General features: G+C 39.4%; 1 protein-coding gene across 4 annotated transcripts in view; it reads left to right on the forward strand.

Annotated features, from left to right (window-relative positions):
• The first annotated feature begins 14,450 nt into the window (after positions 1–14,450).
• The window catches only part of LOC112253194 (stress-induced-phosphoprotein 1), a 36,515-nt gene continuing 26,353 nt past the window's right edge, over positions 14,451–24,612 (forward strand). For 3 of the 4 annotated variants that reach the window (XM_042323666.1, XM_024425214.2, XM_042323668.1), the window contains exon 1: positions 14,451–14,706. In XM_042323666.1, the coding sequence (XP_042179600.1) occupies positions 14,649–14,706 (58 nt within the window). In that variant the 5' untranslated portion in view covers positions 14,451–14,648. The remainder of the gene's footprint in view (positions 14,707–24,612) is intronic. The other variant, XM_042323667.1, reaches the window with a different exon arrangement.

Raw genomic sequence — 24,612 nt, forward strand, 5'->3', positions numbered from 1 at the left:
TAACAAGTCAAGAGTCATAAGAAATGATAATTTGCCCAAGTGTGAGACCTAATAACTTATCAAGAGTCACAATAGTAACTATTCCTAAATTTTGATAGAAGAGAGTGAGATTAATGAGAATCCTCGCTGATGAAAAGCTTGGGTTTTTAAATTTAGGGCTATTTTTGTTGTCTCGGTGCCGGCGTTACAAACACAAACAAATGTAAAGTGGGTGTATTTGCGGAGAGTCTTGGTTATCCAAATAGCTTTGGTCGTTCAGTGGTAGAATTCTCGCCTGCAACGCGAGAGGCCCGGATTCGGCTCCCGGTAAATGTTTGACTAAAATTTTTGATTTGATTGATTGTAATTCAACTATTTGTATGTTTTGCCTAGAAAGATATGATCGCTAGTGTTTGTATAAGATATAAATTGAACTTTTTAATAGATTGTTTAGGTTAAATTGAGTGACTAAATTTTTTTTTTTTAAATAATAGGGAAACGAATTCCGATGCAAGACGGTGTCTGTTGCCTAAATTATCTGTTTGGATAATGTATTGGGAATGGAGTCGTAATTAAAATGCTGAATCAAAGAAGAGACAGTTACCTAAATCTAATGAATTCTAAATAATAATGAAGAGACAATTACGATAGATTTGTGCCCATCGAAATGTTCTTATAAATTTAGCGAAGTACATGGTACGTTTAAATTTTGGAGTAGGGAAAGTTTGATTTACTTTGACCATAGAATTAAAGCAAAATTAAGCCAAAGGTACACACTTTTCTGTACTTCTGGCAGTACAATTTTGATTGAGAGATGTTAATTGATGTTGTAAGTTCTATTCGAGGTTCTATTTGTGATAAATTGGGTTTATCGAACCCGTACTACTGCTGCTGCAGAGAGCCAACAATGATTTGCAATTCGTTGAAAGTCGCTGCGGCTTGGGCACGGGCTGAGCGCCTGTTACTGACATCCCTCACAATGCACTTTTGCCGCCACGGCAATGATGTTGTAACTGAGGGTGACAGAGAAAATTGTTTGTGTCAATTAGAAGGAAAATGCGTGCATTATAGCTCTGAGTCACCTTTCAGAAGTTGATAAAAGTTCCAAATACATTTTTAAAAGTAGCTGAATATCGTCAGGGTAGTCTGAAAAGATGCTAAAACTAGCAACAAAATTGCTAGGTGGCCATCACTGATTGGTGGCGTTCACTGGGCTATATTTGGGTATAGGAGAGGGAGGTCTGAATAGTTGAATCGTAAATGTTTGTGATAGTTCCCGGTTATTGATTTTTGGTTTGATTGTTTAGGTAACACCAGTGAATTTTAACAAGAGTTTAATGTATTCTAAACGTTATCTGTTTTCATTACGGGGAACAATGACAGGTCCGCAAAGTTTATTGCTGGCTGAGTTTGTTTTATTTTAAAGGGACAGTGCACGTTTATCACAGTTGTGTGGGTCTAATGGCAGTGTATTCCTAAAAAGTATTTGGAGAAAGACTGAATGAGTTACATGAAACATTGAGGAAATCTTAAAGGGGTACACTCACATGGAATATTAGGAGTTTTATTTTCTGAGTTTTAATTACACAAGTTAATTTTTGTTTAGATAAAGGGTTCTTTAATATGTCTAATATGGTATGGAACATGACTATAAAGGGTGGTATAACCTTTGACCTTTATCATGGCTTTCTCTTGTGGTCTGATCAGCCTCAGGGGAGGGCCATTTGGATAATGAATTTGTGGTCATTTGGGATACTGGTTTAAAGGAAAATGAATTACAATGGAGTTTATAGCTCTCGGACATAATTATAGTTTGAACCACAGAGGAAAAAGTGGAATTGAGGTAGGACAAATTATGGGGAGCGGGGGAATAAACTCTAGTGAGGAAGAGGAAGAGGTTCAGGATTCTGTTTTTAAACATTGGCTGTGAAGGTTTTGAATTGGCTATTATTGATTTGGTATTACAACAGAATAAAATCCTATTTATCATCGATAATAAATGGGGGAAGATATGGTACGTTTGGACAGGAGACATTTTAAGCCAATAGGGCAGGAAAATACAAAAATAATGATTTTATAAGCATTACAATTATTAATGAAAATAAATAAGTTTCAGTTCTTAGGGGTGGTAAATTACTGTAGATAAGGTATCCCACACTATGCAACATATATTAAATTATTGATGAGACTGATTTTAACCCATGTTATTGTTAGATAAAATACTGTGGACCCCTGAAGGAGAGAGCTTATTAGTATAGGAAGGATTTGATAGGGTTAGCATTTGTTTTGGCTTTATTTGACCATTAGAAGTGTTTTATTTAAATAGTATTCAAGTTAACAGGGATATATGACTTCTGTGATGATTTAGGATTATTGATAGGACTGAGATAGGTTGATTAAGGTTATGTAAGGACTTTAGAGATTGACGCCATAGACATGTTTTTTCTAAAATCAATGATTTTAGATAAAGCCAAACAGTGTGACGCTTAGTTAATATTTGAAAGATAGGAGAAAAAAGGGTTACTGTTTAAATCGATAAATATATTTAAGAACATATATAAGCAGCACAGATACCTCTTAAAGTAGATAAGAGACTTGTCCGAGAATTGGTAAAGGATAGATATGAATGGACGCCCAAGGGAGAATTGGACATGTGGAGAATGAAAGGGGCGCTCCTACATGATAATGTCAGACATAATGATAATTTATTAATCTGACCTAAGTCATTGTTTAGAGTAGGCAAGGTTGTTACCTGGGCAGAGCCAGGTATCAAAGGGGGGATGGGTAAGTTGTGGTCTAGGATAGGATGTGGCCTATTGGATAAGAAACTAATAATAAATAAATAAATAGCTAACAAGTAGGCATAGAAGTTAAAGATATAAACAGAAGAACAAATGAGAAACTGTTTGTTAAACAACCTCTTAGAACCACCCATCCCGGATCCGGTATATTTGTCATCAGCAACGTTGAATAGCATAGCGCAACAGTCAAATAATATTACTAGAAAATATTCCAATTCATGAAATCACAAGTGAAATATAGCGAAACACAGCTTAGCCTTTTGTTAATCACCCTGTTGTCTCAGATTTTTAAATTATGCTTTGCAGCGAAAGCAATACAAGCGTTTGTGAAAGTTTATCGATAGCATAACAAAACAATAAGTACACCTAGCATCAGGTAACTTGGTCACGAAAATCAGAAAAGCAATCAAATTAATCGTTTACCTTTGATGATCTTCGGATGTTTTCACTCACGAGACTCCCAGTTAGACAACAAATGTTCTTTTTGTTCCATAAAGATATTTTTTATATCAAAATACCTCCGTTAGTTTGGTGCGTTATGCCCAGGAATCCACCGGGAAGAGCGGTCACGACAACGTAGACAAAAATTCCAAATTATATCCACAATGTACACAGAAAGATGTCAAACGTTTTTTATAATCAATCCTCAAGGTGATTATATCTATTCGATAATATATCAGCCGGGACAGTTGGCTTTTCACTGGGACCGGGAGTAACAATGGCCGCCTCTCTCTTTTGCGCACAAAGGGCCGGTGTGGATAGTTCAGATGAAAGATTTTAAGGAAGTAATTGAGGTGGAAACTGGTTATGGGGATTCTAACCTATGGTTAGAATGGATTCAGTATAAAGCCAGATCAGTAGCGAAAGAAGAATGTTAGGCCTGCGCCTCAGCAAAACCTCAGTTCATAACCATTCCCTTTCCATTTGATGGAATTGATACACCCAGGGGAATGGCCTGTATGGTAATACAGTTCAAGCGGGCAGGGAGCTGAACAATGACAGTTGCATTGATATATGATATCTGTGTCCCCAGGTGCCGATTACATCCAGACTTTCCTCCTATCACAGTTACAGGAGGATATTATTAATGTATGGCTCGCTACATAACACACGGATGGGAAGTAGGGGAAGTCAGTACATGCAATAGGACGGAGAGTGTTACTACTGATGAGACTATGAGTGATCTGACAGGCTGGTTGAGCTCTGGGAATTTCAGTAAGATTAAGTGGCCCAGGGCTGACATCTGGTGGTTGTGTGGGGGACTGACGTTATGGCCAAAAATTGCCTACCAATTGGACCAGTAGTATGCATGCCCTTTACCCTTACCCAGAGCCAGGTAGAAGAGAGAAGGAGTGCTCAGTCAGGATCTTTTGACAATAGAGTTTACATTGATAGTATTGGTGTTCCAGGGGGGTGCCAGATGAGTTCAAAGCAAGAAATCAGATCCTAGCAGGATTAGAGTCAAGTATTTTCTGGTGGTCCACTCTCAATAAGAATGTGGACTGGATCAATTATATTTATTATAATCAACAGCCCTTCGTCAATTATACCAGAGATGTAATGAATGCCTTGGCTGAATAGAATAGTCTTGGATATATTACTGGCTGAAAAGGGTGGGGGGGTGTATTGGGGTAATTTAAAGCCCGATGACACAGCTCCAGATGGATCAGTGACCAAGGTCTTGGCTGGTTTAACCACCCTAGCTCACAAGTTGGCAGTGAACTCAAGGGTGGATACTTCTCTGACTAATTGGGTTGACAGTATGTTTGGAAAATGGAAAAATTTCATGATCACTGTGTTTTGGGCAACCTTCACCTGTGTGAATGTGTTAGTTTTTTGTGTGTGAATGTGTTCGTTTTTTGTGGATGTTGTGAGAAAGGTATTCATTTCTAGGACTCTGGAGTATTTGATGACAACAGATGGTGATATACGGACCAATCCTAAACTCTGACCAGTGGAATGATGAATACATGGTTCCGGACCTAGTAGATGAATCCGTATCTTTCACTCACGAGGAGACCATATTTGATATTTAGGAAATTTAGATGGTTACTTGTTTCAATGTGTAGATTGTTTCTTTGATGAAGATTGTAACGAAAATCCTGATAAGAAGAGTTATGATTCTGATGTACACTGTAGGCCCAGAGCATTCAATGTAAATACATATATTGATATTTGCTAGGTTGATTTTGGAGAACAATAGATGTGTAATCCTTACTATTTAGTCAAAGTGTGGAGTGTTATCAAATAAGAATAGATGTGTGCTAGTGAGTATAATATTTAGTCAAAGGGTGGATTCTTATGGGATTTTTTAATCAATAATGACTAGATGAGGTATACTGCACTATAACTGGCAATAATTCTACCCTGTCTTTCTTGTAGTATTAAATAATGTTTGTTCATTAGGAAGGGGTTATATGACATGTACCTAGGAAGAAAGGAATGTATGTGGAGATAGGAAAGGACTGGGAGAGCTCCTCCAGGGTTATAGTGTCTGGGGGAGCCTGGAACCGTCAGCTGAGGGGTTATAAACTGTGGTTAGACTCACGAGAAAATCCCTGTTGGTGTGTATGTATGTGTGTAGTTGAGGATGGTATAAGAAGAAATGTAATTGTCAAAACTTGGGAGCTCTCGCAAATGAATTGGGATCTGATAAATTGTGAGCTGGGAATTCTGTCTGTTTTATTTAAGACCAGAACTTTACAAACTCTGGGTATCAGACAGATAAATATAATTGGAATTTATGAACACTGATTAAATAATTACTTGACAATTGTTTAATAATTGCGCCAACAGTTGTTGCCTTCTCACCAAGCTGCTTGCCTATTGTCCTGTAGCCCATCCCAGCCTTGTGCAGGTCTACAATTTTATCCCTGATGTCCTTACCCAGCTCTCTGGTCTTGGCCATTGTGGAGAGGTTGGAGTCTGTTTGATTGCGTGTGTGGACAGGTGTCTTTTATACAAACAGGTGCAGTTAATACAGGTAATGAGTGGAGAACAGGAGGGATTCTTAAAGAAAAACTAACAGGTCTGTGAGAGCCGGAATTCTTACTGGTTGGTAGGTGATCAAATACTTATGTCATGCAATAAAATGCAAATGAATTACTTAAAAATCATACAATGTGATTTTCTGGATATTTGTTTTAGATTCCGTCTCTCACAGTTAGATCTGGGCTCCATTCAGACTGCAGTGTAAACCCCTGTGTTCTGCAATGTTTCTCAGATCCTGATCCGATGGTTTGAATCAGAGCTGGCTATATATCTAGAATTTTGAATAAGATTTTTGACGTTGCTGTCTAACCCTTCCTTATGTCATTGTAATTGTCTCTATGTTGTAAAGCTTTACAGAATCTTCTGTGCCTTGCTGAATATCTATACTACATGTACTGTATGTCTTCCTAACTCTCAGATCCTGAGATACTGGATACAGATACTGTGATATGAACTATGACCAGCCCTAACAGCACGGGCAGTGGGTGAGACACACACACATTTTAAATATTTTATTTGAATCCACCAAAATGTCAAGGTCCGCATGGTACTCAAGAGTACCGAAAGCATTCTCCAAACGACTAGGCTGCCCATGACAGCTGAAACAGAGCAGTACCTAGCAAATTGCTTTGCCCTAGTTTTTGTCAGTCCTGCAGTCTGGAGGTCACACACTGCAAGCCTGTGTACGTGGCTGAGACTGCCAAATATCAGAACCACCAGCTTGCACCTCCACCCCAGGCTGTCCCAGCATGCCTCTAGGGGCTGGTATTTAAGCAGGTTCTCTGCAAAGGCCTGCTCCATGTAGGCGTCCAATGAGCAGCCCACTTCCAAAATGAGCGCCTCCCCAAACAACAACAATATCTGGTGTATTTGGCACACAGGTGTATTCATCAACATCAAACCTGGTTCACCTTTTGTGCTGTTGGTGAGACTACTTGTCAAAAAGACGGTAATGTCTGAAGGATTGCACAGTGATCCACAGCAGAGTGCTGCTGTCCATCCCTACCCACTACGTCACTTTTAAAACCCTCAGGTAATGCAGTGTCTTACAGGTAACATAGCATGACACACCTCATCAATGGTGACATTACATTTCATCCAATACAACTTGATTATTTGCCTCCAGAGTTGTTTAAGAAGGTGAAGAAACTTTGATCTCCAGTCAGAGTGAGTGTGAGACTCCAGAGTCTGGCAATGCGAGACTATGACCTTGGAGAACAAGCTAAAAATTCCATAGCCCAAATGCATAAATCTTATGGACCAAACTTAATTTTAGGAATCAGAAAACACAATAGCCTGTGTACATAACAATCAGGAAGACAAAAGTAGTACTAAAAATATGATATTATATAATATACATATTGTGCTCAGAAGTGTAATATACTGTGTGTGTCCTCTTACTGTAATCCTAATATAATAACAATATATATCTCTGGCAGATGAGAGAATCTGTAAAGGCTCATGTAGAAATATGTGAATAGGAGCAGCAGTAACCAGAAGCTCTTGGTTTGGTATTTGGTTTTCGTCGTTGATTATTTGGAGGGATCAGGATTGGGCGAAGGCGGAGCTTAAACTGATGCAGTAATTTTCAAGCCTGTATGCAGATGATAAATCGTTTCCACTAGATTCCACAGCCACAATGTCAAAATTGGCTGTATTGTCAAAATGAATGAAACAAAAATGTGCTTTTTGGCCATGATAAACATGGGTGAAATCTACGGAAGGGAGGGGTTTGCTCGAGAGTTTCCGTTTACGAAGGAGTCGACTTTTGCTTCATTCCTTTGCACAAAGGAACACACTCATACACACACACACACACACACACTCATACACACACACACACACACTCATACACACACACACACACACACACACACACACACACACACACACACACACACACACACACACACACACACACACACACTCTCCCTCTTCTCTCCCCTACAGACCCAGGTTAGATGACCATTCCGTCAGTGTTTGACCCTACTCTGGCTCCCCCTGGCTGTCACTTAGTGTCACTGTTCACCCAGTTTTCTCCATAATGTTTGGACGGAAGGAGAGTGTGGACAGACCAGGACAGAGAGGCCTTCCCAGACTCAGGTTACAACGCACACACACACACACATACACACACACACACACACATGGACACGCACACACACTCTTAGAGCAGTGGTCACTAAAGCTATATAACTTAGGTGAATAGACAGCAACACATACATTGTCACAGAACGTGATCAAATGTCTGCGTGTGCCTGTGTATCTTTGTAGCATTTAGTTGGATTGAGCAGTACGCCCCTGGGTTCAAATCATCCATTGTTGGCAAGACATCCTGACTCCTTCTGACCTGGAGAGGATATCTGGCCTAACTGGAGGGGTGTGTGAGTGAATATTTCTGTGTGTACAGAAATATAGAGTAAATAGTGTTCCACTGGGATGGATTTGCATACCGCTAAACCACTGGCTCTGGACCAGAAAGTGATTTGTATAGCAGCGGCTCCCTTCCTCCTTCTGCTTTCCTTTAGAGAGAGAGAGAGAGAGAGAGAGAGAGAGAACAGAACAAAGCATATAACTAATGGCATTGAACAGTTAATGCTTAGGCCAACAGTTACCATTATACTGTCCTTCAGAATCAAAGTTCATATCTGATATTCAAAGTAGTTCAAGCACTTGGGTCTGCAGTATTTGTGTAAGTGTTTATCATATGTTGGAGGTTGATATTGTAGTATGTCCGTATTTGCATGCTTAAACTACTGATGAGTTTACAGTTCTGCTTTCACAAAGCCGATGAATGGACTCTGAAAGTGCATTAAAACTTATTGAGGGCTGGTGGCAGTATTCAGTATTTCGGATGACTGACGTGCCCAAAGTAAACTGCCTGTTCCTCAGGCCCAGAAGCTATGACTTGGTAGTATTTGATAGACTCTGAAGTTTCTAAAACTGTTAAAATAATTTCTGTGAGTATAACAGAACTGACAAGGCAGGCGAAAACCCGAAGAGAATCCATCCAGAATATTTTTTTTGAGGTGTCTGCACATCCAAATCCTTTTTTATGAGAAAATCTAAGGAATTCCTCCCATATTGCAGTTCCTATGGCTACCAGTAGATTTCAACAGTCTTTATAAAGAGTTTCAAGCTTGTTTTATGAAAAATGAGCTAGAATTTGTAGTTTTTCCAGGTGTCTCCCATTTTGACTGTAGTATTGTGTCACGCATGGATGATGGCGCACACTTCATTATTTTCCCCAGTAATGAACATGCTATTCTCCGTCTTAAATTGTATCGTTTATTTACATATTAGGGTACCTGAGGATTGTTAAAGAAATGTTGTTTGACTTGTTGAACAAAGTTTATTGGTAACTTTTGGGATTCATTTGTATGCATTTTGAACGAGGGAAACAGGTAGATTACTGAATCAAGCTCGCCAACTAAACAGACTTTTTTGGGATATAAAGAAGGACTTTATCAAACAAAACGACCATTTGATGTGTAGCTAGGAACCTTGGGATGGCTTAAAAGGTAAGTGATTCACTTTATCGCTCTTTCTGACTTTTGTGACACATCTGCTTGTTTGGAAAATGTTTGTAATGCTTTTGTATGCGGGGGGCTGTCCTCAGATAATCGCATGGTATGCTTTTGCCGTAAAGCCTTTTTGAAATCTGACAAAGCGGCTGGATTAACAACAAGTTAATTTTTTAAACTATGTATTTTCATGAATGTTTAATATTACAATTTTGTATTTTGAATTTGGTGTGCTCCGATTTCACCAGATGTTGTCAAATTTGATCCCGTTAACCTCTCTGGGATCGTTCGGGATGCTAGCGTCCCACCTCGCCAACAGCCAGTGAAATTGTAGGGCGCCAAATTCAAAACAACAGAAATCTGCAAAAGTACAATATTCAATCATCTGAGAACAGCGTTCAGCCACAAAAGCAAGCCATACAGTTACTTGCCAAATTGTGGAGTCAACAAAAGTCATAAATAGCATTATAAATCTTCACTTACCTTTGCTGATCTTCATCGGAATGCACTCCCAGGACTCCCACTTCCACAAGAAATGTTTGTTTTGTTCAATTACGTCCATGTTTATGTCCAAATACCCCTATTTTGTTTGTACGTTTAGTTCACTATTCCAAAGGCACAATGCGCGAGCGCAAAATCCAGACGAAAAGTCAAAAGTGTTCCATTACAATTTGTAGAAACATGTCAAATGATGTTTTATAATGAATCTTCAATAATATTCCAACCGGACAATAGCGTCTTCATTACAGAGGAAAAAGAAGGAACTGCACGCCCGCGTGACTGCGCAGTAAACAACTGATTGGCCTCAGCCTAGTCCACTTGTTGAAACAGCTCTTATTCGACACCCTTCCACAATAGAAGCCTCAAACAGACCGTTGACATCTGCTGGGAGCCTTGGGAAGTGCAATCTGGCCCCATAGACACAGCATATTGGATAGGCAATCACTTACATGAAACTACAAACCTCAGATTTCCCACTTCCTGGTTGGATTTGTCTCAGGTTTTCAACCTGCCATATGAGTTATGTTATACTAAAAGACATCATTCAAACAGTTTTAGAAACTTCAGAGTGTTTTCTATCCAACACTACTAATAATATGCATATATTAGCATCTGGGACAGAGTAGTAGGCAGTTTACTCTGGGCACCTTATTCATCCAAGCTACTCAAAACTGCCCCCCTGTCACCAAGAAGTTAACGGGATTTCCATGCTAAGAGTTAAGGACTTAAGTCTTAGACTAGTGCAGTTAGTACTGTAAGTCCAAGTCTATTACTATCTTGACTGTATAAATCAAGATGTTATCAACAGAACTAACGTTCCCTTTTTCAATCTCCTCTACTCATTCAGAGACTCAATTCCATTTCTGCTTTTTTCACTCAGTTCTGTTCTTTTCACTCTCTCGGTTCCCCCTCAGGGGAATCCCTCAGAGACGAGGATGAGTGAAACAAAGCCCCTGTATTCTTAGTCATGCCTAAATGAGAAGTGTGGTTAGCAAAGTTATGCTCTAAACCCTTATTGTTTCTCCGTTCCCTAAATTTCAATCTTTTATCCTTCCTCCTGAAGTGTGCACTCGTATACTCACCATGTATCAAGGCATAGAGCCTATCCACACAATCAGAAACTCCCTATTCTACTTGCATGGCTAAAAGTTTCAAAAGGATGGAGTGGTGTAAGAAATATGGTGGGAACTCTCCCTAGCACATGCTCACTCCAATAGAATGCTTTGATCATTGAGGGGGTTTGAACAAGAGGGCACTTTAGGGAGAAGGGTGAAATTGGACTTGGGTTTATGTAGTATGTTCTTTTATCCTTTACAGAATATCTTCCACGGAGCGATGTCATTGGATCAGCTCTACCTCGCTCGACCTTTGCCCTCCCTTTCAGACTACCGTCCACCAAAGGACTTTACCTGTGTGGCAGCGGCTACCATCCAGTTTTGTAATTGGTCGTAAATGGTTTATTGGTGTTTTATCCGGTGTCAGCTCCAAGTCATCCTAGTGTGTGTGTGTGTTCTACACTTGGCACCATATTGTTGGACGTGTACAGTAATATCACTTTTGGAGCTTTGGACATTGTAAGAGACAATTCTTTAAAGCTACAATATGTACCTTTTTGGGCAACCCATCTACATTCACATAGAAATGTAAGTTATAGATCTGTCATTCTCTTTGAAAGAAAGCCCAAGAAGTGGTAGATATGTTCTATGTGTGGTATTTCTATGCTTCCCGTACTTAAGTTTTGTTTTTGTTTTTGTGTCTTTTACTTTCGGTTTTGTACACAAACTGCTGAAAATATAATATTTTTGGTTATTGAAAATATATTTCACAGCGCTTTAGATGGTACAAAGATTGCTTGCTTTGGCACATAAATAGAAATTAGGTAAACTATTAGAAATTTAGCAACCAGGAAATTGTGGAGCGATTCCAATATACGGCACCTTTAAGATAAGAGAATTGGATTAATGGGGAGATGTAATTGCTGTTACTGCAGCTGTTCTCATATGCAACACACAGATATAGAATTACTAGAATGTTACTAGAAGTTCTGTGTACTCTGTGACAGGAGAAAAGGCTTGAGTGAGTGTGTGTTCTCAGGTGTGTATGTTCCATTCTCAAGTAGGTGAATGAATGCACAGTATGTAGATCTAGAGTATATGCTTTCAGGTTATGTCGATATAGGACGTGTTTTACTGTGGATATAGATACTTTTGTACCCGTTTCCTCCAGCATCTTCACAAGCTCCTTTGCTGTTGTTCTGGGATTGATTTGCACTTTTCGCACCAAAGTACGTTCATCTCTAGGAGACAGAACACGTCTCCTTCCTGAGTGGTATGACGGCTGCGTGGTCCCATGGTGTTTATACTTGCGTACTGTTGTTTGTTCAGATGAACGTGGTACCTTCAGGCGTTTGGAAAGGCGTGTGTGTGTTCCACCTTTAGGTGGTGGAGTGATGGGTTCTCTGGGGTGGAATGCTGCTCTGGCTGCCATAACTGACCTGAAACGTGGCTGAAACCTTACCAACCCACTCTGATTGGAGGGAGTGATGGAGAAATAGGGAGGTGGTCCATGCCAATGCCTCAACACTAGATTCCCAGCTGTAGGTGCTTTATAGCTCGCTTCACCGTTTGGGCGGAGTTTGCGCTTTAGGATTAGGATAATGACTAATGATGTGCAAAATATGCCCACCCGGTAACCATGCAGAGCTAAAACAAACACTCTCACTGATGTCTCTTTCCAGAGGAATGATCTCACATCCACATAGATCTCCATCCATTTGCATGGTACGGGGACACCATGACATGCATTTTATTGAACATTCAACTCATTACGACTGATGACATTCCAAAGGGCTGCTAATTCAATCCTTAGCAAACTAGATTTGTAGAATAGAACACTGTAAGGGTATCACATTTTAGGAAAGACCCATATGCAGACAGTGTTGAAGTAACACAAGTTTATTACTAGACCAGGGTGCAGGCAAAACAACAGGTCAGGGGCAGGCAGAGGTCAATAATCCAGTGTGATGTGACAAGGTACAGAATGGCAGGCAGGCTCAGGGCAGGCAGAATGGTCAAAACTGGGAAAACTAGAAAACAGGAACTAGAAACAGACAGGAGCAAGGGGAAAACCGCTGGTAGGCTTGACGAACAAAACAATCTGGCAACAAACAGAGAACACAGGTATAAATACACCGGGGATAATGGGGAAGATGGGCGACACCTGAATGGGGTGGAGACAAGAACAAAGACAGGTAAAACAGATCAGGGTGTGACGATGGGGTTGAATTCTGGAATAGAACACTATAAGGAGTCGAATTCTGGAATAGAACATTATAAGGAGTTGAATTCTGGAATAGAACACTATAAGGAGTTGAAATCTGGAATAGAACACTATAAGGAGTTGAATTCTGGAATAGAACAAAAATGACTGAACAAAAGCTCAAACTCAAAAGCTCTCAGCCTAATTATAATGTTAGAAAAGACTGCACTCTCTGAGTGACACATGCATATGCACGCACGCATGCACGCACACACACACACACACACACACACACACCCACACACACATGCTAAAGCTGTGTGGTATGGAGAATGATACGTTTATAACATTAATGTGCACCACAGTTTTGTTTTTTTATCATCCTTTAAACTACTACTACTAGTTTGATGGTTGTAGCCATCAATTGTCCCCAGTAACAATCACCCATATTAGCTAACTTTTTCATTTCAAACTTCACATTTCGCTGGCACAGGCTACTTCGTAATGAACGATATCAGCAAAATGTCTGTGATAAGTGATCAGTTTGGTCGGTGTCGATCATTTTTGATTTATCGTCCCAGCTGTAACACACACACACGATTCATCTGCTGCAAATGTTAAACATTGACATTCAAACATGTGGTCTAAAGCACTGCATTTCAGTGCTAGAGGTGTCACTACAGACACCCTGGTTCAAATCCTGGCCCAGTGTTATCTGGGTTTGGCTGGTGTAGGCTGTCATTGTAAATAATAGTTTGTTCTTAACTAACTTGCCTAGTTAAATAAATAAAAAGTGTTTTGTGAATGAATATACTTTGAACAATCCTTTCTAATGTGAATAAAACTCCACCTCTATTGTTTACAAATGTTGTAAAAAATACATTTTATGAACTTTGAACCAAATGTCTAAATTGTAAAAATGCAGCTGAAATGACAGTCTGTCTGTCAGTTTTTCTGTGAAGATGTCAATATAATATTTTGGTCCAAATTAAAACATCTTAAACTGAAAGGCTACTGTCAAACATTAGGTGAGGTTTGGGAATCCCACTGGTCCATGTAAATTAGGAGGTAACTATCAGGGGTTGAGAGTATCGTACACTAATTAGTGGCCACCACACTTTTATTTTGAAAAATAACATTCTATAGAATCTATTGAAAGCGAAATCATTTCCATGGAAATTTGGGATGTTATATCAATTGATGCTGAATTGTCATGTAGAATGTTCATTCAAATTATGCTAACTGATGTGGCTCATGGAATGGAATGTAGGCCTATTTGTTGTAATGTCAGTAGAGTTAACGCAAAACATTACAGCACAGATTGAAGGGAACATACGTACACTTCTAGATTCTATTTATGTGTGAAAACGAATTAAATTTAGGATTTAGTCGTGAACTGCCTCTTTAAGACGTGAGCATTGGGTGGTACCTCCAACGAACCAAATATGCCGACTCATGACGCCCAGGAAGCCCTGACCAAACCTCCCAAATTCCCGCAGATCTGAGACAGCTAAGGTCCCCATGTTATAAGCGTTTTTTACTTTGTAACAATGTGTGTGGTTTTGTTAACGGGTATTTGAGTCGATAATGCTGAATGGTCGGTGTCATGCGGTTCACATGGGATATTTACAGGCTGTTGGGGCTTGGGAGCGGTAAGAAATCTCCCCTTTTTTTACAACTCTTTTCGAACTTTCCTCTCAACTCGTTAACAGTTAGTCGGCAAAAAAAAAGTTGATTTGGCCTTTGAACTAGGATTACAAAACATTTCAAGGGAGTGTTTGGAGTTACACTGATAGAATAACGAATCTGCAATAACATACTTCGGCGCTTTTGTTGCTTGTTTATGATTAGAAGTTAAAATACATTCAAACAAGTGGCTACGCTTGCCACTCTCCCGCTAGCTTTTTCGACGCTACATTGGTACATTATAAAATGTAACGATTGCTACACGAATTTACTTCTGAGTGTTCATGATGTGGATTGTTTAATGGCCCACAAAAATACTTGTAACGTGTCAACTATATTTCATTAAAGTATGTCGGTCTATACTGAGAACAGCACAGGGATTTAGCACATTTGCATATCTTACTGAATGAAGGAATCTGAATGCATACCTATGACGGCTTGGCTATTAGAGTAACACTTCTTCTCATCGCCTCGTCCAAAAACACTTTAATGAAGCACAACTGATAAGAATTGCTCAATCGATAACATGGCATAGCCTTGCTCTCCAGAACCCAATGCATTAAAGCTGCAATGTGTAGCAACCAGACAAAATTCACATAGAAGAGTGTTATAGACATGTCATTCTCATTGAAAGCAAGTCTAAGAAGCGGTAGAACTGTTCTTTGTCAAATCAAATTGTAATAGTCACATGCGCCGAAAAAGGCCTTACAGTGAAAAGCTTACTTACGAGCCCCTAACCAACAATGAAGTAAACAAAAATATGTAGAATAATAAATAAAGTAACAAGTTATTAAAGAACAGCAGTAAAATAACAATGGCGAGACTATATACAGGGGGGTACTGGTACAGAGTCAATGTGCAGGGGCACCAGTTAGTTGAGGTAATATGTACTAGAGGTCGACTGATTTATGATTTTTCAAAGCAGATACCGATCATTGGAGGACCCCCCAAAAAACGATGCCGATTTTTACATGTATATATTTGTAATAATGATAATTACAACAATACTGAATGAACAATGAACACTTTTTATTTTAACTAAATATAATGCATCAATAAAATCTATTTAGTCTCAAATAAATAATGAAACATGTTCAATTTGGTTTAAATAATGCAAAAACACAGTGTTGGAGAAGAAAGTAAAAGTGCAATATGTGCTATGTAAAAAAGCTAACGTTTAAGTTCCTTGCTCAGAACATGAGAACATATGAAAGCTGGTGGTTCCTTTTAACATGAGTCTTCAATATTCCCAGGTAAGAAGTTTTAGGTTGTAGTTATTATAGTAGTATTTCTCTCTATACCATTTGTATTTCATATACCTTTGACTATTGGATGTTCTTATAGGTACTTCAGTATTGCCAGCCTAATCTCGGGAGTTGATAGGCTTGAAGTCCTAAACAGCCTACCACCACTCAGTCAGACTGCTCTATCAAATCATAGACTTAATTATAATATAATAACACACAGAAATACGAGCCTTTGGTCATTAATATGGTCAAATCCGAAACTATCATTTAGAAAACAAACGTTTATTCTTTCAGTGAAATACGGAACCGTTCCGTATTTTATCTAACGGGTGGCATCCATAAGTCTAAATATTGCTGTTATATTACACAACCTTCAATGTTATGTCATAATTATGTAAAATTCTGGCAAATTAGTTTGCAACGCACCAGGTGGTCCAAACTGTTTCATATACCCGGACTCTGTGTGCAATGAACGCAAGAGAAGTGACACAATTTCCCTAGTTTAATATTGCCTACTAACATTAATTTCTTTTAACTAAATATGCAGGTTTTAAAAAATATACTTCTGTGTATTGATTTTAAGAAAGGCTATCTAAATGATGTTTATGTTTAGGTACAGTCGTGGAATGATTGTGCAATTTTCGCAAATGCGCTTTTGTTAAATCATCCCCCGTTTGGCGAAGTTGGCTGTCTTTGTTAGGAAGAAATAGTCTTCACATAGTTCGCAACGAGCCAGGCGGCCCAAACTGCTGCATATACCCTGACTCTGTTGCACAAAATGTTAGAGCAGTGACTCAATTTCCCTAGTTAAAAGAAATGTATGTTAGCAGGCAATATTAACTAAATATGCAGGTTTAAAAATATCTACTTGTGTATTGATTTTAAGAAAGGCGTTGATGTTTATGGTTGGGTACACATTGGTGCAACGACAGTGCTTTTTTCGCGAATCCGCTTGTTAAATCATCCATTTGGCAAAGTAGGCTGTGATTCAATGAAGAATAAACAGGCACCGCAGGACAAGCTAGATAAACTAGTAATATCCTCAACCATGTGTAGTTAACTAGTGATTATGTTAAGATTGATTGTTTTTTATAAGATAAGTTTAATGCTAGCTAGCACCTTACCGTGGCTCCTTGCTGCACTCGCATAACAGGTAGTCACAGCCTGCCACGCAGTCTCCTCATGGAGTGCAATGTAATCGGCCATGATCGGTGTCCAAAAATACAGATTATTGGCCATTCCGATTAATCGGCCGACCTCTAATATGTACAAGTAGGTAGAGTTATGAAAGCGACTATGCGTAGATGATACCATCTATGCATAGTCACTATGCATTGCTATGCTTTCCGTTCTTAAGTTTCCATGTTGCATCTTTTATTTTCAGTGTTTGTACAGCAGTCTCAAACGTCTGAAACACCTGAATTTCCATAACCAAATTATTTTCATCAATGCTTGCAAAAAAATGCTCATGGCCATGACTGAAGACAAACGAGTTGTCTTTGGGCTGTGGTTTAATGTGGGTGTTCCTTTGGTGTGTCTGACTGATTTCATGTCAACTGTAATATGGTTACATTTTAAACTCTAACAATGTATTTGAGAGACAACAAGTGCTCATTGTGCAAATGTATTTATGCATTCAATAAACATTTGGAGACTAAATCTAGTTTACATGTTGTCAACAATCTAAGCCAACCCTGTCTGTTTTGTCCCATAGTGCACACACTTCGGTTGTTGCTAAACAACCAACCCGTCTATGGAGAGATTTCAATTTTGAATTTGAGGACTTCTCCCCTCCTGACTGACTCACCATCTCAAGATTGTCAGCTAATTAGGTTCAACATGTAGGCTAAAGACCTTGTATTTAGCCAACCTGACAGCAGATAGCTTGGTGAAATGGTAGCCAGCTGCAGCTATATTTCTCTGTCAAATCAGTTATGGCAAGAATTAGTTTCTGTAATGTGTTAAATAAGACACACTTGCTACAAAAGTAGCTTGCAACTTAGTTTCAACATTTCATAACATCATGTAAATAAATACATGTTATCTTGGAAACAATATAAACTACTGCCAGTTGAATGCCCATGGTCTTCAGTCAGCTCACCTACACAATATTCTATAACTGGCAAGTTTTGTCTCTCCTTATGTCCACTGTTAGATCTTTCCCGGGAAACAAATCCTAGAACTAATCTCCCTACTGGTGCAGGCTACATGTGGACATTGAACATCACCCAACTTGAGTGTAGATGCATCAACAAAAAAATCTAAGGATGTGTTTGTGTTACAAAGACAAAACATTTTCTGCTGTAAATATCATATTGTTGTGCTTATATAGACTGTATGCCTACACTTTACCTAACAAATCAAATCAGTTGTGTTTAGAGCATAACTTCAGCTCTCTAACCAGAACTAGAATGACATTTCTATGGTCTATTTGCCCAAATCTAAGGATTATTTGACTATCTAACATACTGACATGCACACCTCTCTGGGTGAGGTTCTGTCTTCAGGTCACCAGTGAGTGATACATCCCTTCCCTCAGTGTAATGTATTACAGGTTATGGACAGGTGCAGTCAGGGGGCAGGAGGGGTGGAGTGTATGACACTCCATCCTGGATATGACAGCGTTTGTCTCATGGGTCCAGCAGACAGAGTTCAATAACTACAGACAGATGTGAGATGCCACTCTTCTCATACTGAGTAACCTACAGTGGAATATGACAAAAATGCAATAGCTGAACTTATGTAGATATTCTAAACAGTGTTATGATAACAAAAAGAAAACATGAAGCAGAGAACTCTTTGGTCCTTTAAAAACCTACTCTATGTAAAAGATTGTGTGCTAATAGCTTGGAAAATATATAAATGTGACTCTGGATGATAGCATAATGATGTTTGTTTGCAACATTAGGGCTGTTTTCCTAAAGAAGTTTAAACCACCTTCTGTTTTATTTCCTTGTCACGATACTAAAGAGTATCCTGATACTGGTATTGTGCCAGCCCTAGTGGTTATGTCCTCCATTACTCTAAAACGGACTGGTGTCTCATCACAGTCTCCTTATCTGGTGATCTGTCATCATTTTTTGCCCTAGGAAATACACACTGTTTCTTGTTGGCACTTTTTCAAATCAAATCCAATTTTATTTGTCACATGCGCCGACCTTACCATGAAATGCTTACTTACAAACCCTTAAACAATGCAGTTCAAGAAATGGAGTCAAGAAAATATTTACTAAATAATCGAAAGTTAAAAAAATAAAATAATTATGGTAATAAAAAGTAACACAAGAAATGTACATAACAATAACGAGGCTTTATACAGGGGGTACCGGTACCGAGACAATGTGTAGGGGTACAGGTTAGTCAAGGTAATTTGTAAAGTGACTGCATATATAATAAACAGCCAGTAGCAGCAGTGTAAAAACAAATGGGGGGGGGTCAATGTTAATAGTCCGGGTGGCCATTTGATCAGTTGTTCAGCAGTCTTGGGGGTAGAAGCTGTTCAGGAGCCTGTTGTCTATTGATCAGTCTTATGGCATGGGGGTAGAAGCTGTTAAGGATGCTTTTGGTCCTAGACTTGGTGCTCCTGTATTGCTTACCATGCAGTAGCAGAGAGAACAGTCTGTGACTGGAGTCGTTGACACATTTTTGGGCCTTCCTCTGACGCTGCCTAGTATATAGGTCCTGGATGTCAGGAAGCTTGGCTCCAGTGATGTACTGGGCTGTACGCCCAGTACATTACTGGGGCCAAGTCTAGGACCAAAAGGTGAGAATTTTTGGACGATAAACAAATGACTTGCTTGGACACAGTTTTATTTAGGAATTTTAGTTCCAACCGGACCAAATGGAAAGAATACAATGTAACAAATAGTCAAACTATGTGTGAAAACACCATTACTGTAGCAGGTTTGCACAGATCCTTATGACTGTGTGCCTCCAGCCAACAAACTACACTTCCTCCCAGTTACATTTACACATGGGCAGTGGTAGAAAAAGTACCCAACTGTCATACTTGAGTAAAAGTAAAGATACCTTAACAGAAAATGACTCAAGTAAAAGTCAGTCACCCAGTAAAATTCTACTTGAGTAAAATGATTTGGTTTAAAATATACTTAAGTATCAAAAGTAAAAGTATAAATAATTAAAAATTCCTTATATTTAGCAAACCAGCCACATTTTTATTAGGGATAGCCAGGGGCACGCTCCAACATTCACGCTCCAACATTCACACATCATTTACAAGTGAGTCTGCCAGATCAGAGGCAGTATGGATGAATTTGACTATTTTCCTGTCTTGCTAAGCATTCAAAATGTAACAAGTACTTTTTGGTGTCAAGGAAAATCTGTCACCCATTGGATGGAAACCTAGTTACAGTGTGTAAATGGTAATGCATTAGTGCAGAAAAGAAATACATTGATTAAAATGCTGGAAATAAACAATTGAACTATACAAAAGGTTGTGTGAATTAAAGAAATAGATGCTAGATGCCTGGCTCAAAAAGGGCCCCGTTGTGTTCAGTGATTTAAGCAAACATCTGGGCTATTTTAAGTTTTACGGTATTCTGTTTGTGGCCCATGTGGGAATCAAACCCACAACTGCCCCAACCAACCAACCAAATTGCGGGAACCACATAACATTTTCGAAATGTTTAAACTTTCTACAAAGTTTCCCTCAACATTTTTTGTTGACAATTTTTCTTTCTCTTGTAGATATCAGAGATTAGTTACATAACATGATACACAGAGAGCACGGGAGGTTGGTGGCACCTTTACCAGGAGCCCCTCTTCCCCAGTTATGGCTGGAGTGGACCAGGTGGAACGGTATGCCATTTCATTCGCTCCGTTCTAGCCATTATTATGAGCCGTCCTCCCCTCAGAAGCCTCCACTGACAGAGACAAAATACTTTCCCCCTTCTCATTTGTGCTAAATACTGACATGCTGTCCCTCTTTTCTTTTTGATCGCTAACTTTACTCTCGCTCTAAATTTGCAACAACTTGTTGGGTAGCCCGAGTGGCACAGTGCTCTAAGGCACTGCATCTCAGTGCTGGAGGCGTCACAACAGACCCTGGTTCGGTTCCAGGCTGTATCACAACTGGCCATGATTGGGAGTCCCATAGGGCAGCTCACAATTGGCCCAGCGTCGTCCAGGTTAGGGTTAGGCCGGGGTAGGCCGTCATTGTAAATAAGAATTTGTTCTTAACTGACTTGCCTAGTTCAATAAAGGTTCAATATAAAAGCTGTGATTACAAAGTAGCTCTTTGAATCCCCTGGTTTCTGATCTCTTTGTCTAGGCCTGATTCCAGTTGCAGAAAGTGTAGCTTGCAGCCCTGTTCCTCTTTTTGGTATTTGTATTTTTTTCTTTGTAACTTGATGACGTGGTTATTACGTAGGTACAGTACATTGTTTATTTTATTAGGATCCCCATTAGCCGACGTCAATGGCAACAGCTAGTTTTTCTGAGGTCCGACGCAAAACGGAAAAGACAGAGACAAGACTTTACAATTTACATAGGATAAAGAAATAAGACTCTAAGCTGCAACTCAATACTACTTGTCAAACATAGAGAACTGATAATATATATACTGGTTGTTGGGGTGGGGTTCCGTGGGTGGCTTTTCACCATTTTTCTTTGGAATCCTCATGTCTTGCTCATTGTTAGATTTTATTTATTTTTGGTCCAAATTGGATGTTATGTACCCTATTTATTTGATATGAATCCAATAATTTAAAATGGCCAATTAGCTTAATTTCTCAGAGATCAAATTATATTTCAACAAAATGTTGTAGGAATGCTAATCTAATCTTTTTCTAACTACAGATATGATTCCCGAACAATCTTGAGATGGTGGCAGTCATTCCTCTTTCTGGTGCTTTTTTGTGGCGGAACGACCCAACAATCTCTCATAGTAGAATTTTGCGCTTTCTCACACACCTGTGATCTGAGATGTTAGATGATTTCAGTCATGCAAATGTCTAGCAGGTACAATTATAGAGTATGATGAGTCCAAAATGAGTGCTGGGGTTCTTAGTGCTAGGCTGGAACGAAAGCCTGAACACAGTAGGCATAGCTCTCCAGGACAGGGCAGAGTAGGAGAGCTCTGATTTGGGTAGTGAGTGAATAGCAATGACGAGGGAGGCTGACTACCGTATTTAGCTAGATGTTGTAGCTAGCCTCCCATAGTTTGGGATGATATACTGTATATTTTACATTCTTGTGTCAGCAAAATCCCCTTTCAGCACTACTAATTTCCTACAAGAGGTAAACACTGGATCTTTTGTTGCTATTGGCATCAGATCTGGATAATTTGTTGGGCAGAGAACATTCCTTTATGATGGGGATTGAAGGAACAGTATGATTTAGTAGGTAATGGGTACTCAGACGGTGCAGTAAGAACATGCGTATCCTGCCATTTAAGTAGCAGGCCGGACACTGACATAAAATTAGGACTGGGTGGAGTTTTTACCATATTTCCTAGTGTTTAGTCTATGTCTATCCTGTCCTCTCAGATCTCAGGGTTTCTGGATGGGACCAGATGCTGAGATTTACTCCATCCCTATATGGTCTGGTGGTGAGTCACAGACGGATAGTTAGTCACTGTTGGTGTTTGTATGTGTGCGTTTGGGAACTACTGCAAGAAATGCCACAGATCTTCCACACTGAGGAGATGGACATTTCAACAGTGTACAGGTCTATGTATAGATGTCAATCCAGTGTTTTATCTAAACATCCCCCCTGTTCACTTTCCATTTTGGAAACATTTTGCTACATTGTGCCCTATTGAACATGCCCACTGTATCTGTATCTGTATCCCATTACCTGTATATTTGTCCTGGTGTCTTCCAGGGTGAATGAACTGACACAGTGGCCCTGACTTGACCCCTAGCAGCCCAATAGGAAATCAGCATACTGTCATGTGAGGGGAACTTATGACATCAGCCACTCTAGTATTATATTCATCAATGGACTTGTACCCTACTGACATCATGGCCATTTAGATTACAGGAACAGCTTTCTGAAGAAGAAAAAGAAAGAAAATATATATACCTTTGACTACTTTTCACTGAGCTCCTTTTGAGGTTAGAAGACCATAAATATATACATTTATCATATAACTATCCCTTTAAATGTCTTCCCTTCTCCCCTAAGAAGTTTGAACTCAGCTCAGGGAAGGGACTGCGGGCCCTAGTCATGAGGCTGTGACATCACAGGTCAGCCAGCTCCCCAGAACTTCCCTGCCCTCCCAGAACATATTGTTGGATGACTTTGTCCCTGTTCAGCCATTTGAAGTCATTTAGAAAAGATGGCTGTGTTTTGATAAGGCCGTAGCCCAGAGCAGGGATCATCAACTAGATTCAGATCGCTAGATGTGTTTTTTTTTCTCTTTTTCTTGAGCTGATGGTCAGGGGGCCGGAACATACAGTAATTACAAATCATTTGTAAAATGCAAATTACGGCAAGAAGCACAAACAAATATAGCATTTGACTAAAACATAATAATTTCAAACTTGCTGACATTTGTATATAGTCAAATATCTCTTATGCGTGGGAATACATTCTAACAGATTTCCTCAATTAAATACCAGCACTAATTTTGGCCTCTAGTACAGAGACTAATACATAAGATTTTGATGTGTGTTGGTTTGATCTTAGCAGATGTTCTATATATGGATACCAACCGTCCCCACCCGCCTTCTTCTTGTCTCTGTGTTTACACTCAGAGATCTCATGATCTGCATCATCATTAAACTCACATTCACCCTTTCCCACCATTTACTAGGCTCACACAAACTCTGTTGGGGTTTTAGGCTGGGTTTCTGTATAAGCACTTTGTGACATCTGCTGATGTAAAAATGGCTTGTATTTATTGATTTGTTTCTACAGAACTCCCACACCTGTGCTTACACATGTTTCACATAGAGGCTGCCCTTAGACACAGATCTAGAAAACGTTTTTTCTAGAACGTTTTTTGAATATATTATTTATTTATTTATTTGTGTGTGTGTATGTGTGTGTGTATATATATATATATATAAACACACACACACACAGTGGGGCAAACAAGTATTTCGTCAGCCACCAATTGTGCAAGTTCTCCCACTTAAAAAGATGAGAGAGGCCTGTAATTTTCATCATAGGTACACTTCAACTATGACAGACAAAATGAGGGAAAAAAATCCAGAAAATCACATTGTAGGATTTTTAATGAATTTATTTGCAAATTATGGTGTAAAATAAGTATTTGGTCAATAACAAAAGTTTATCTCAATACTTTGTTAAATACCCTTTGTTGGCAATGACAGAGGTCAAACGTTTTCTGTAAGTCTTCACAAGGTTTTCACACACTGTTGCTGGTATTTTGGCCCATTCCTCCAAGCAGATCTCCTCTGTTGCTGGGCAACACGTACTTTCAACTCCCTCCAAAGATTTTCTATGGGGTTGAGATCTGGAGACTGGCTAGGCCACTCCAGGACCTTGAAATGCTTCTTACGAAGCCACTCCTTCGTTGCCCGGGTGGTGTGTTTGGGATCATTGTCATGCTGAAAGACCCAGCCACATTTCATCTTCAATGCCCTTGCTGATGGAAGGAGGTTTTCACTCAAAATCTCACGATACATGGCCCCATAC

This window comes from Oncorhynchus tshawytscha, linkage group LG06 (genome assembly GCF_018296145.1).
Source record: "Oncorhynchus tshawytscha isolate Ot180627B linkage group LG06, Otsh_v2.0, whole genome shotgun sequence".
NCBI lineage: Eukaryota > Metazoa > Chordata > Actinopteri > Salmoniformes > Salmonidae > Oncorhynchus > Oncorhynchus tshawytscha.